We start from the raw sequence: 14,839 nt of genomic DNA, 5'->3' as shown, positions 1-14,839 counted from the left end.
ATCGATAACATCATCGAATACAGTTTTTTACATTACTATTCCCGCCACTTCGGGCATCACTCACCTTGGAATTGCGCCGTCTTTGTGAAATTCACGAATATTTCATTTTTGGCAAAAATCAATTTTGCTTAAGGTTTATAATGGCACCGATTGCAAGTCTTAGCACAGGCGTCATTGCGGTAAATATTTGTAGATTCTTTGTGTTGTTAGACGTAATAATTGATTTCGCGTTGCAGCGCATTATGAATGGCGAGGATGTGTCGCAGCCGGTGCTGCAAATTTTGGGCATCAAGCGAATTAATACCAATTCGGATCAGGAACGTTATCGGCTGCTTATGTCCGATGGGAAATATTACAATAGCTATGCCATGTTAGCAAGCCAATTGAATGAAATGCAGAACAGGGGACTGCTCAATGAGAACACCATTGTGCGTCTGGATAAATACATGACCTCCATGGTGGGCAAAGAGGGCTCCGGAAAGTAAGTTATATTTTGAATTTGGATGACAATGTTAGGCTTATCACGTGTTCCTCTTTAGACGTGTGCTCATTGTTACTGAACTGACTGTGCTTAACTCGGGCGATGAAGTAAAATCCAAAATAGGTGACCCTGTCACCTACGAGAACGCGGCCAAGCAGGACACCGCTCCAAAGCCAGCTGCTGTTGCGGCAAGTGTGCCAGTGAAAAAGGAACAGTCATACAACAACAACAATAATAATAACAACCACACAATGAATAGCACGTTGAACGGAACACTCAACTCGAGCCTCACACATCCCATTGCCAGTCTGAGTCCGTATCAGAACAAATGGGTAATCAAGGCACGCGTTACTTCGAAGTCGGCCATACGAACCTGGAGTAATGCGCGCGGCGAGGGCAAGCTTTTTAGTATGGATTTAATGGACGAATCCGGCGAAATTCGTGCTACTGCCTTTAAAGAGCAGTGTGATAAGTTCTATGATCTTATCGAGGTGGACAATGTCTATTTCTTTTCCAAGTGCCAGCTTAAGCCGGCCAATAAGCAGTATTCACAGCTGAAAAATGACTATGAGATGACTTTTACCGGCGAGACAATGGTGCAGCCATGCGAAGATGAGGACAATGGCGGCATTCCCGAAATTAAGTTCGATCTGGTGCCAATTTCGCAAGTAGCAAACATGGAAAACAAGGAGGCCGTTGATACAATTGGCATTTGCAAGGATGTGGGCGAACTGCAGGCCTTTACTTCGCGTACGACCAATAAGGAGTTCAAAAAACGCGAACTCACTTTGGTGGACATGAGCAATGCCGCCGTCACTCTTACGCTATGGGGCGATGAAGCCGTCAATTTCGATGGACATGTGCAGCCAGTCATCTTGGTCAAGGGTTCGCGCATTAATGAATTCAATGGCGGCAAAAGTCTCAGTATGGGCGGTGGCTCAATTCTTAAAATTAATCCGGATATACCGGAGGCGCACAAGCTGCGCGGCTGGTTTGACAACGGTGGCGGTGATAATATAAGCAATATGGTCTCTGCGCGCACTGGCGGTGGAAGCTTCAGTACTGACTGGGTAACGCTCAAGGATGCTCGCATGCGCAATCTTGGCTCAGGTGACAAACCGGACTACTTCCAATGCAAGGCAGTTGTGCACATTGTTAAACAGGAGAACGCCTTCTACAAGGCGTGCCCGCAAGCGGATTGCAACAAGAAGGTTGTCGATGAGGGCAATGGCCAGTACCGCTGCGAGCGCTGCAATGCCGCATTTCCCAACTTCAAGTATCGCCTGCTGATTAATGTGAGTCTCGCATCCCTTTTGCTAAATTTTTTAGTTGAATATAAAATATTTTGGCTTACAGATGAGCATTGGCGATTGGACCTCGAATCGCTGGGTGACCTGTTTCAGCGAGACGGGCGAACAATTGCTCAAGCACAACGCTCAGGAAGTTGGTGAGGCTTTGGAGAACGATCCAGCTGCCGCTGAGAAAATGTTTGCCGACATTAATTTCTCATCATACATTTTCAAATTGCGCTGCAAAAATGAAATGTACGGCGACATGACGCGCAACAAGCTAACCGTTCAGTCGATGAGCCCCATCAATTACAAGGAATACAACAAACATCTAATCAAAGAGCTCAAGGAAATGACAGGCATTGGACCTGCCCATTAGATTCTTCCTACGTGCTGCGCACATACCCAAACATTAGCAATAAGTTTGTTAGTTAAGCTTAATTATTATAAATACCGAATATGGTTGGAAATATACTAATGAAACTAATGAAATTGTTTTTTATTTTTTATTTTAGGACAATACGAAACTGTTTTAGCTTTCTCGCGGGCCAACTTAAAAACTCTGCGCGCTGAAAATAAATGTATTTATGTGTAAATGATTGATATTTTATTGATTTCTAGTAAATTCATATTTTTTTTATACTCTATGCGTATATGCATATAGGTATATATATCAAAAGATTTCATTGCTGTTGACTAGAAAGCTTTTCAGCTATTCAAATTGTTGAATTTGTTATTTTCTTTAGTTTTCTTTATAAATATGAGTATATGCGCTGATATATCTTACGTTAATAGAGGGACTTTATGCTTATATATTTAGAAAATGTACAAAACTGGAAAACGCACGAGGCTTTATGTATGATAGCTTTGAAATTTCAGATTGCTTATACATACATATGTATTATATATCTTTTCGCTAAATATGTATAATTGTGTTTTTTTTTTTATTGTTAAAGTAAAAACTGCATTGCACATTTCGTCGGTGTGTGTGTGTGTGTGTGTTTGTGTAAATTTTGCTTGAGTTTTGATTTTGGTTTAGAGTTTTGATTTTCCATATGCGAAATATGTATATATATATAAGTATATTTATAGAAATTTGATCTTTATTTGCTTAGATCTAGAAACTGTTGTAGCTTACATTTAGTTTATTTATTTTATTGCTGCGGCTTAGTAACTTTAGCGACAATTCCCCCTTTTCTGGATATACAATTATAACATAATCCTAACTGATATATATTTAATAAAAATTTGTATTTAAATTTTAAATTTCGTGTGGCAACCTATTTTTACAACTTGCGCTTTGGATTTGCAGCGAACATTTGGCACCAAGCATGTAATTAAAATTAAAGTTAATTAATTAAAATTAATAATGATTAATGATTAATGTATATTAATATCGACACAATACTTGTTATCATATAAGAAACTAATCCTCACTCTCTGCGGGTAACTCTGTTGGATTTCATTCAAATCAGCGTGGCTCGTAGACGCAGTCAGTCTGGGCGTGGACATGGGCTGATGGCACCTGCTGCTGCTGCTGCTGATGAAAATGATGATGCTGGCAGCTGAGCTGCTGCTCCAATTGGTAGCCATGGGTGTGCCGCTCCAGCGTGGAGTTTGCATGCGCCTGCACCGAAAAGCTGAGCCCACAGGAACAGTGCTCAATGTGCGGCAGCGGCGCAGTTGCCGGCATGGCATGCACCTGGGCCTGCTCCGTAATAATTGTGGGCGTCGGTGATGGCGATGACAGGCAGTCCTGGCAGTAGTGAGCCGACGGCCCAGGCGTTGGGGCATGCACGTGACTGTGTGTCCCATGAAAATGATTGTACATAGCTGACGTAGCTGGCGGCGGTGGTGCTGGTGCTGGCGGTGGTGTTGGTGGTGTCAACGATTCTGTGGAGGCGCTAGAGTCGCTGCTCTCGGTGGCCGTCTCCGTCGCCGTGCTGTCCGAAGTCGATGTCGACGAGGATGGTTTGTGTGGTTGATGCGGCTGATCGGGTGGATGATGGCAGCGACATATTGTAACTCAAAAAGTGCCGCCATCGTGTGGATGACTGGTGGATGTGGATGTGGCCGCCTCCACAGCTGTGGACGCCGGCGGAGCGAGCAGGCTACCTGCCAGGCCATTGCCATTGGGCAACTGATGCTCCGGCGAGCCGGCGCCGCCGGCGCCAACGCTGTCGCCATTCTGCTGTAGCTGATTGTTGTGTAGATGATTGTGATTGTTTATGGAATGATTGAGCGATGGATGTGTGTTGGGTGAGTGTGCCTCGTCGCTGGTTAGGCCAATGCCGCCTACTCCGTTTGCTGCCACGCCCAGTGATTTGGGCGGTATGGGAGGCGGCGGCACGGGTATATCCTCAACATCAAACGAGCTGGTGGAACTGTCCCGTTGAGTTATATTCATGGCGGACGCATGCATGTGCACATCCAGACTGCCATTGGAGCTGATGCGACAGTGCTCGCGATGATGCACGGTACTCATCGAAATGCTGGATGACTCCTCGCTCAGATTATTCAACTGGTTGAGCTCACGCGAACTGGTGGTGGAGATGCCCGAGTCACGAAAATCGTTGGGAGCAAAGCAAACGTTCAAATGGTTGCCGGCCTCCTGAAGATTATGAGGCAGCGAGTGCGGCTGCTGATCCGCTTCGGGATCATCGAAGCTAATGTCCACCACGGAGTACTTTTGGCCGTGCTGCTGCTGCTGGGCCGAGTGACGGCGCGCCGCGGCATCTGCAGTCATGCCGCCGCCAAAATCGTTGAAGATCAACGGATTTGAGGCACGTTTGTCCGGCGTAATGCCACGAGGCGGCAACGGCGGTGCACTGGGCGAGCTGTTGGGTGGCTGACGCTTGGGGGGCACCTCCGGACTGTCCATGGCGCCGTTGGTAGTTGTCACAAAGTTCTGTGAACGCGGCCGATTGGGCACGGGCGGCGCATCGCCCTGCTCAGCGAGTGGCAGCTGTATGCTGAGGCTCTCTTTGCTGAGCGTCTGATAGGAATTCATTGTTTCCACCGGGCGCAACGTGTCGCCGGGTCGCGTATATATCTCGTCCAGCTCATACACATAGTTGGCATTCGGCTGGCCACTGGCCTGCTGTTGGGCAGCGGAACGCTGCTCCGTGGGCAGCGGCGGCAGTGGGGTATTCACAATGCTCTCCGAGGGCTGACGCTTAAGCCGGCCCATGCCGGAGAGGCTCTGCTTCAGCTGAGAGAAGCGTTCCAGCAGGCGGTTGTGCAGCGGTTGTACGCCGGCGGGCGCCAGCTGTCCGTGCAGCTCCAGTGCCTGCTCCAGAATTTGTATCTGCTCCAGTATTAGAATCTTGAGCCGCTGCACGTTTGCCTGCTGGCCAGCGCCTTGCGGCGACTTGAGAAAGTGATCCGAGAAGAACGCCTCCTGATACTTACTGATGCCGCCCATGACATTGGCATCGATGGTGCCCTGCAGACGCATCGAGAAGGGATTTATATTGCGCTTTGGATCGCGCTTGTACTGTACAATTAGATCCGCCAGCTCCTTGCCCGCATTGTTGATTATCTCGCAGGCATACTCCACTGGCGTTAGCTCCTGCACGGACTTCTGCTTGACCTCGAACCAGCGCAAAATGCCAGGCAATGGACTGGCAATGTCCAGTGTGGTGCGCTCGATCCACAGCGACTTGAACTCGTTGTCCTTGTCAATGGGTCCCTTGTACATGGGTCGATCGTAGATGAAGCGCGTCACATCGTTCACCTCATAGAAACGGGCTATCTTCTCCGGCACGGGCACCATCGCTGTCTTGAGAGCCTGCGCATCGCCCACCGGACGCACATTGCTGATCTGTATATACTGCTCGGGTGCATTCAGTATAGACGCCTCCGGCGGACTATTGTTGGCCAGTATCTGTGCGCTGGGAAACTCCGTCTGCAGGCGCTGCGTAAAGGCACCAATGCGCTCGTATTCCAGGCCGCGATAGACGAACTGTTTGTTCTGTGAAAGATTGGCGGCGGCTCAACAATGACGAACTATTCACCAAACAGACTGAATGCTTACCCGCACGAAGAGCGGCAGGCCCATGCCATAGAAACCAACACGAAAGTATTCCGGCTCCGGACGCAGCTGCGTCAATATATTCTGAAAGAACTTGGCCTCCAGGATGAGGATGTCGCTCAGCTTGTTGTAGTCAAAGCGGCGCGTCTCATAGAGCTGCGCCAGCTCCTTGCACAATGGAATGCCCTTCTCCCAGCATTTGCCCTTATCAAAGTACTTGAGTATCTGTAAGCAAAGGGAGCAAAGGGAATATATATTATATATTCTAGCTGGTATTATCCGGCCTTGCCACGTCCAAGTTTTTAGCCTGTTATTTTTGTTTTAATTTTTTACCCATTTCACGTCCATTAAAAATAAATAAGCCACGTCTCTGGTTATATTTAACATAGATATTTGAAAAATGCTTTAAAACTATTTGAATAAAGAAGCCAAAGTTTCAATGGCCGCTTTTCGCCCCCTGGTATAATATTTGAAAACGAAATATAAACTTTCCTTCATACAACCTGTGAACCGTATTTTTTATATCAGTGAGCTGACTTTTGTGGGAAGTGTGAAACACTTATCAAATACATTTTCACAAAGATCTTTTAAAATGATTTGGTAGTTGAAACAAAACAAATTCAAAATGGGTGAAATTTACGAAGCCGCTTAAACACTTATCTATAAAACGCCTTTATTATGTAGGGCCTCGAAAGTAAGTGTGAAGCAATCGAAAAAAAGTTTGAACCTCAAAGAGAGATTTTAAGAAAAGTGTAAGACACGTTTCAAATCAATTTTTATAAAAATCTTTGGAAATGAGCTTGAGCTCGAAACTTCCCCAGCGAATCTTAAAACTATATTTTTAACACAGGAAAGGTTGGATTAGATAACGTATTAAATAAATTTAAATTTAATAACCGATTTCCGCCAATTTTCCATATTTGCGGGTGGCATTTTCCAAACATGAGATAAAGTAATAACAGTCAACATTTCAGTCAGTCAGTCAATCAGTCAGCCAGCTCAAGCATTTTTATATGTTGATAGAATGTTCAACTTATATTTGCAGTTACTTCTCGCTTACCTCGTGATACAGTCGCTCCTTGCGCTGCCACTCCGGCTGTCCACTGTTGTCAAAGGGCGCAAAGCTTTGGGTTTCCCGATCCCAGCTCAGCATGGAGGCATATAGCTTGAGCGTATAGCCCGCCTCCGTGTAGTTCTCCGCCTGTAGATGCAGATTGTGCAGCTTGTAGATGTATCTGTTGGAGGCATATTTGACTATGATTGCTTTCGATTGACCTGGATTGAGTGAACGTACCGAAGATACATCTCCTTGCGGTTGATTTCGTTTTTGTAAAAGTTGAGTAGATTGACGGTGCAGGTCATGCGTTTGTCCCGATTCTCCTCACCCTGCATCACGCTGCGATAGTCCAGGAGTCGTTCCAGTAAACGGGTAACCGAGGCTATGAAGGCAGTGCCCGCATCCTTCCAATTCGGATTTTCCGTTTGCACCTTCTCTAGCAAACTAGTTGGCCGAAAGAATAGATATTTATGTTAAAAACGTTTCCAATCTGCAGTTTTGGGTATTTGATTTTATAAAAGGAACTTAAAGTGACAAAGAATTGATTTCTTCGCATTGCCGAAGACTAGATACCCTTGCAGACATATGTTATACTTGCGTGTATTACCCAATTTTGCCCTGGTTATGCTTTTTTTCTTAAAATTCTAAAAACCCACATACAACCGTTTCCGCCAATGTTCCACAGTTGCGTGTGGAATTAGAAAAAATGCGGAAACACGTATTCATTAAGATTTTATGCAGTGTCTTGAAAATAAACTTAAAGCCAATCGGAGAAGACTTTAAAAATGTGAAGTCGGTTATATTTGAGTTTATGAATTCGCAGTAAATTTTGAGTTCTATAAAGACTGTAGTTTTGAACAAGTTGTCTACCTATAGTGGCTATATATATTTCTTACGTAATATTTAAAATGACTATTAGAAAAGTATTGGAAACATTTTAATACTTCTACTTTGTAAATACAATAATATATAAATGCAGAGTTGATTTCTCGGGATCGGAAAAGATTTTGAAGCAAGATCTCAAATTTCGAGACATTTTATAATGGCAGCTAGTTGACTAGTTTACGTAGAAACAGACAGATGGATCGGATAGTTTACATAGATAGTTTATCAAAGATATATAAGTATATGCCTGAAGGGTTTGGAAATGTCTTCTTTGAAGCATGACATAAAATTATAATCATTTCTACAAGGTTATAAAGAGAGAGAATACAAAAAAGAAAATCAAGATTTAATGTAGGCATAGGCGTCATATAAGTAGTATATGTATATGTTTATAACAAAAGGAGTTTCTACGACAAAGGCAAATAAATGCGAGTTGAACTTACACCAAGCTGAGATGTTCCCTTTTTATATGGATGGCGATTGCAATGAGTGATTGAGGTGAGACATTTATACAGACATTTATATATATACATATTGGAACAAACATTAACGAGTAAATATATACATATATGGTATATAGCTGGGAGTACTTACATGGTGCTAAAGAGCTCCCGATACTCGTCGTCGCCCTTGTTCTCGCTTATCAGCAGATCCAGCTTGTCGATGAGCTCGCTCTCCACCAGACGAAAGGAGCCACGTGCAGCCTGGAGGATTAGAGGAAGTATGAGATTTCAGGAAGAGCGGACGTAGGAGCCACACACTTACCTGCTCGCACTGCATCATGTCATAGAAGACCGAGAGGGTGGCTTTGCGCAGCGCTGGCTCCGGCACAAGGGTAACCTCTAGGAATGGGCCCACCATTGAGGGTATGAAGTGTAGTTTCTGCTCACCCAGCTGCGACCACATGCTGAGTATCTGGAAGCCCATCAGGACGCGCATATCGCCGTGTGAGTGCAAGATTTTCAGACGCTTTGGCTCCCTGTACTGTTCCAGCTGCAGCGAGGGCTGGGTGAGAAATGTGACCGCCAGGCTGAAGTAGCTCCACCAGAGCTGTGAGTCAAAGGCCTGCGGTCCGAGAAAACGATAGACCAGCGGCTTGGCAAACTCCTCGAGCGACTTGCGCAGCACATCGTTTGCGGCGAGCTTCATAATCAGCCAGTCGGTGGGAAAGACGAGCCAATCCTGGGTGAGCAGTTCCTCATAGACCAGCAGCGATTTGCTCAGAAAATCCTTCAGATCGCGCGGATCCTTGTTGGGCGTTAGCTCGTCCCAGTAGCGTTTATAGTGCGTCTCGTCCAGCAGCTGCAGCAGACCCAACAGGCAGGACACCAGCTGTGGCAGATTCGGATTGGAGCCCTCCATGATGATGCTAATGGTGCGTATCAGTATACCCAGAATATTCTTGCACAGCGAGTCCAGATCATGCTGCAGCGTGTTGGTCACCTTGTCGCGCTGCTCGCGCTGCAGCTCATACAGCTGGGTGAGAATCTGCGAGAGAATTTCGGCGCAGAGACGCAGTTCATCGCGTCGGCTGAGATGCATGCGCAGGTGCTTGCAGGCAACCGAAAGCACAACGGTGCGGGAATCTGAAAAGGGTTAAAGGAGTTGGTTAGCTGTTCTAGTCAGGGCCAGAGCACAAGCAAAGTAACTCACCATCCTCGTGGAAGAGCTCGCCTGAGACCAGATCCTTGACAGCCTGCAGCTTGGCCTGTATGAGCCGTATGGGCGCACCGCGTGGTATGGCATCCAGCATATTGCGCGCCAGCATGCCCAGCTCTGGTGCGGGCAGCGTATCCTTAAGCTGTTCAAGCACAACGCCCGTCGAGGCCAGCAGCGCCTCCTGGGTGGGTATTATGACATCGTACGACGGCACCGCCAACATCCCGTTCAGCGCCGTAAACAGCGAGTGCAGATCCCGCCTGAAGGAGTCCTCGTACTGACCGCCAGTGGCGCGTGCGAACAAACGACGCGATTGAATCAATAGCTTGAATATATACTCCAGCGAGCCAAAGCACTTCTGGAAGGGATCCGGATGCTCGGCCTTCGTCATGAAGACAGCCATATGTTCGACGGAGGTGATGAGACCCTTGTAGACCAGCGCCGCGGCAAAATGATTCTCGATATATTCATTCATGACGGGACGAAAATGTTGGAACTTGTTGCTCTGCAGCAGGCTGAAGATGCTAACGAGCACATGGAAGACCAGGCCCGAGTGCTGTGTGCTGTTGCCCTCCTCGTTGGAGAACATGGCAAAGAGCGCATCGAGCACATCTTGCAGAAATTTGACCAGCTCCTCATCGTTCAGCCGCAGCACGCCGGTCAGCGAGTCCTGTATGGTGTCGGGATGAGCGCGCCACTGCAGCAGCGACAGCAGATCCGCATTCTGCGTCAATTTGGTGGAGCAGAGCAGTGAGCGGAGCACAAATACCTCCTTGGAGCTGCGACTAAAGCAGCCACCGCAATCCAGCTTGGCCTGCGCGTCTCTGGGTCGGCATTGCAGCCGCAAATAGCTGGCCGCCTGCAGCTTGGCCGGATCCTCGCACTTGTACACGTACAGCTCGTGCAGGCCATCGCCCAGTGTGGCGCCGCTGGTGTCCATGAGGCGGGCAAAGCTGAATGCAAACAATTTCGGCTCCGATTTCTCACGCGTCGAACAATGCCGGAACTCGAAGCGCACATGGGCGGTGGCAAACTTATCGATGGGCACGCTCAGGCGCAGCATCTCATTCCAGCTGGGCGCGTTCTGATGATACAGTATCATCGAGCGGTATTGCGGCAGTGCATCCATGCCGGAGGCGCCCCACAAACAGTCGCCGAGCACATTGCCCGCCACATCTAGGACGACAACGGTGACCAGTATATTTTTGCCCGTATTCTTGCCGCCACGCTCGAATTCGGCGCGTTCCAGCGTGAGGAAGAGATCGTTGCGCACATCGCCCGGCATGATGACATCGGGAAAGCCCATTTTCCGTGTTATTGTGGTGCCCTGAAAGAGCAGCGGCTGCTCCTGCCGCGCCTGCCCCAAGCCGCCGTGCAGCAACTTCAGTGAGACGACAATGCCCTGGGTGCTTTGATTGCCCGGCTGTATGGGTGAATATTTGCCGCTGGATTTCTTGATAATCAGCTCGGGCAGCAAATGGAAATCCTTCTCCTCGCTCTGGTATAGCTTGAAGCTATACTCGCGCTCCTCCGACGACTGCTGCTCCAGGTTGCTGTCAAACTGGCAGATGTCCGCCAGGGAGAGCACGCCCACGCCGAAAGGCCGACGATAGGTGGGTCCAGTCAGGCAGGAGCTGTTCTTTTCAGTCTTCTTTATGGAATCTGATTGTATTATTTTGCCCACGCGCATAACGACGGCCACCAGATGCAGTTCCTCGTTGAGATCAGCGGCGCCTGCAAAGACACAAAGTTAGACGAGCTGCAACTGGCTGCAGTTGGGCAACATTTACCCAGATCTGTGAAGACGCTGCAATTACTGTGCAGCTTCTCAATGTAATTGGAGAAACCATCCTTGGAGATCTTGACGAGAAAACGCTCGGATACCGGACGCATGCGATTGCCATCGTATAGAAAGAAATAAACCTCCGCATCATCGCCGCCAATCCGATGACCAAAATCTCGCATGCAAAAGTACAAATGATGGCTGAGTATCTTGCGCTGGGTCTTCCTTCGCAGCGTGCCGCGGCTCTGCAGGGGAGTGGAGGGTAGTTGGAAATTAAATCTATGTACTGCCTGATTATACCTGTAGGGGTACTTACCGATGAAGCCTTGGCATTATCCGCGCTGCTCACATGCACATTGTAGAGCTTCACTATGCCAATGCCATGCGGATCGACGGCCAATGGACCCACGCGCGGCACCAGATCGAGACCCAGTTTGCTGCAACAGATTCAAGATTAAAGATCAAAGATCAATCAAAAAATGGGTGAGTATATTGTCGCTGACAAACGATAGGTGAGGCGACAATATAATCAAATGAGAACAGCTAAAATAACTTTGCCACTTAGTCACGTTCCGAGCTGCCTGATATGTAATCTGAAAATGAATCCACGGTGGGCGGGGAGGTAGCAGTCGCCGAGGGAGAAGACCGCATGCAAACCAGCTGCGTTTATTTGGGAAACTATCGGAGCTTAAATGACTTTGACGCATTCATTATTAATTGCCACAGTGGAGACGAGTTGTGCGCCAACAACTTGAATTCAATTTGGTCAGTCAGCGCCATGCGGCTCCAGTGGGGATCATTAATCAACGAGCGTTCCCAAAAATAAAAACTAAGAATACTGCAGTCGGGTGCAACCCGCTGCTCAATACTCGCTCCAGCCGGCAATCGAGTTGACTACGAGATACCCTATGCCTAGTGCCCAGCTGCAGTTGCCGGCATTCGAAGTTCCTATACCTTCTTCTGTTTCTTCTTTCCTTTGCCCAGCTTTATGTATGAGCCATGCACTCTTGGTATACCTAGGTGTTTATAGTCTTAATTATATGGGAGCCACCCAAGATCCACCCAAGATCCACCCGGACAAACAGACGGACGGACGGACGGACGGACAGATGTGGCTCGATCGTCTCGCTCAACGCTTCGACAGACGCACAAAGCCGATATACTCTTTAAACTTGGCGAATGGGTATCATAAAACAAGAGGCATATTAAAGGTAACAACAAAAGGTGTGCTGCAAAGATAGCTCAAGACTCTCCGGAGCGAGCTTAATTTTCTTCACACTGAATGATTTCGAGAGTTACGCTTGATCAGTGTTTGGCAGTTTTGTGAGCAGACATATTAATGCTGGAGAATATCTGTAAGATACAACGAGCAAAAACGGGTCCCAAAAGAGTAATGAAAAAGTGATTATAAGTCGCAAAATATGTGCTCTACATATAGGAATATGTCTTCTTTTTCCGCATTGAAGTTTTGTTTACTTTCCCATCTATTCTTATAGGCTCCACGATCCTAGATCTGTAAGTTGATTCAGCAATGTTGTCAAATTTAATTGCTTCAAAAGCTTGAATATTTTAGAATACAAAGTTACATTATGATCAAGCTATATGAATTACGGCCCTTCTTGAGTCTTAATAATCGATTTACTAACAAATATTAGTTACAGTCAAAATCTTAGAACGTGTAAAGTCGCCAATGCAAACAAATTATATGACCTTGAATAATTATTTATTGAAATTGAAAATGCCAATAGAGAAGAAAATCTAGCAGCAATTCAAAAATCCAATGTTGCGGCAGGATATTAATGAAAGGATATTGAAAACTCCCAGAAATATGAGGTAATTGTTTGTATTATTCTAGTAAAGAGCAGAAGGGAGCGAGTCTCAAAATAACAATATATCTTAATGTGTTATAATAATAATAATATTATTATTATTAATATTAATGAAATTACAAAGTATATGTATGTAAATAGAAAAATATAATAATGCTTAAGATAGTAATATTAATAATGTTGATAATGTAATAATTAATTTTATAATAATAAAAATTAAATATATAAAAATGTCAATAATATAATTGTTATAGTAAAAACAAATATAAATATAATAATGTTAATAATAATATAAATATTATTAAAAAGCAAAATATAATAATGTTAATAATGATAATGATAATAATATTAGTAATAATAAAAGTTATTATAAATAAATAAAAATCAATTTAAATCTGGAATACTTCTGACGATTCAATATAAAGTATATATTGTCAACACTTTCCAATCAACTAAAATTTCAAGTATGCAGAAATTCTATACTTAAGAAGAGCTAAAAGGTCAAATGGGTCAATTTCATCATAATTCAAAGGTCTGCACATTTCGAATACATTTCATTCTAACAAAATATGTCAAGCAACAATTAAGATTGTAATCTAAATGACAACAACTCCGCTAGCCTTATAAATTAGGTTCTAACGTGTTAAGAGCTTCCAGTTTCAGTTTCGGGCTAAAAAAAAAAAACCAAAAAACAAAAGGAAAAACAAAAAGCCGAGAGAAATTTACATTGTGACGATCGGAGTTAACGTTAAAGTTAAAGTTCTCTCGCATTGCCATTGGATCCGCATGATATGACGCATAAATTTAGCTTACAAAGTAGCTGCCCGTCTTGCGGCCAACTCGATTCGACCGGGCCAGCCAACGAGGCACAGACACATTCACCAGCAACAGGCACAGGCACAGGCACAGGTAATGGGTTCACGGCATTCCGGTGGCGCATACGCGACTTAACCTGCCTGCCGCAGCAGCTAAAGCAGCAGCGAGAGCCCATCCAACGTCATCAGCAATATGTTGCCGACGTCGTCGACGATGTTGCTACCTCGGCTACGCTTGAGTTTTCTACCTGGCTTACGCAGTGAGCGCGACGGCGGAGCGAGAGAGATGGCAAGTGAGCGAGCGGGTCTAGGCGAGTCTTCGAACGCGTTGGCCAGAGCAGCTCAAGAAGCCGTTTTTGTTGTTAACGAGGCCTAAACGACTTTGTCGTTGTTGTTGTTGTTGTTGTTGCTGTTCTTCTTCTTCTTGCTGCTGCCTGAGAGCGGGAGAGTGAGAGTGTGAGAGAGCGCGAGAGAGTTGCCAGCGTTTAAGAGTGAGCAAAAAAAACAATGTGGTTTCCATTTTGGAACTGGAACTGGCCAAGAGCAGAACGCTCTTTGGCATAGCTGTGAGTGTGTGTGCGTACGTATGTGTATGTGTGCGAGTGTGTGTGTTTTGAGCCACCTCTGTTACGCCTTAAACTGGGCAACTGGCAACTGGGTAGCTGTGTGCAGTTGACGTGACCAAAAGAAATGCCTTGCGCCTCAAAATGTATCTCATGGATACCAAAATATGAGAGGAGCAAAGCGAGGCGCGCGCGCGCGTGCGCAGTTGCGCTCGCTGGCTGCCCCGAGCTGCCCCGAACTGCCCCGCACTGCCACCGACTGTTGGCTGAACAAGCGATACATACGGTAGCAAAGCGCGTAATAAACCCCTTAAATCGTTTTTAATTAAGTCCCGCAACGCAGCTCAACAGGTGAACAAGCAAAAGTATCTAAAAAAAAAAAGAGATGCTTGGCCTGTGTGTGTGTGCGTGTGAGTGCGTGATTTATAATTTTTATCTTAATAAA

General features: G+C 45.9%; 2 protein-coding genes across 2 annotated transcripts in view; one reads left to right on the top strand and one right to left on the bottom strand.

The window, feature by feature from the left end:
- Positions 1-20: 20 nt before the first annotated feature.
- On the top strand, positions 21-2,262 carry RpA-70 (replication protein A 70). The gene is made up of 4 exons (XM_064696977.1): positions 21-179; positions 237-481; positions 540-1,776; positions 1,838-2,262. The coding sequence occupies exons 1-4, from the start codon at positions 141-143 to the stop codon at positions 2,147-2,149; spliced, it is 1,833 nt and encodes a 610-aa protein (XP_064553047.1). The 5' UTR covers positions 21-140; the 3' UTR covers positions 2,150-2,262.
- A 593-nt stretch (positions 2,263-2,855) lies between these two features.
- spg (dedicator of cytokinesis spg) overlaps positions 2,856-14,839 on the bottom strand; it is a 33,630-nt gene continuing 21,646 nt past the window's right edge. The window contains exons 4-12 of the mRNA XM_064696974.1: positions 11,504-11,624; positions 11,195-11,432; positions 9,399-11,138; positions 8,511-9,331; positions 8,340-8,449; positions 7,098-7,304; positions 6,864-7,038; positions 5,807-6,028; positions 2,856-5,743 (exon numbers count right to left, since the gene is read on the bottom strand). Of these exons, the coding sequence (XP_064553044.1) occupies positions 3,797-5,743; positions 5,807-6,028; positions 6,864-7,038; positions 7,098-7,304; positions 8,340-8,449; positions 8,511-9,331; positions 9,399-11,138; positions 11,195-11,432; positions 11,504-11,624 (5,581 nt within the window). The 3' untranslated portion in view covers positions 2,856-3,796. The remainder of the gene's footprint in view (positions 5,744-5,806; positions 6,029-6,863; positions 7,039-7,097; positions 7,305-8,339; positions 8,450-8,510; positions 9,332-9,398; positions 11,139-11,194; positions 11,433-11,503; positions 11,625-14,839) is intronic.

This window comes from Drosophila montana, unplaced genomic scaffold (assembly GCF_035044405.1).
Source record: "Drosophila montana isolate Dmon_TW-CO22-7 unplaced genomic scaffold, ASM3504440v1 contig_3848_1, whole genome shotgun sequence".
NCBI classification, from domain to species: domain Eukaryota; kingdom Metazoa; phylum Arthropoda; class Insecta; order Diptera; family Drosophilidae; genus Drosophila; species Drosophila montana.
Note: the sequence above shows the minus strand (reverse complement) of the source record. Positions and strands in the feature narration are given on the sequence as shown.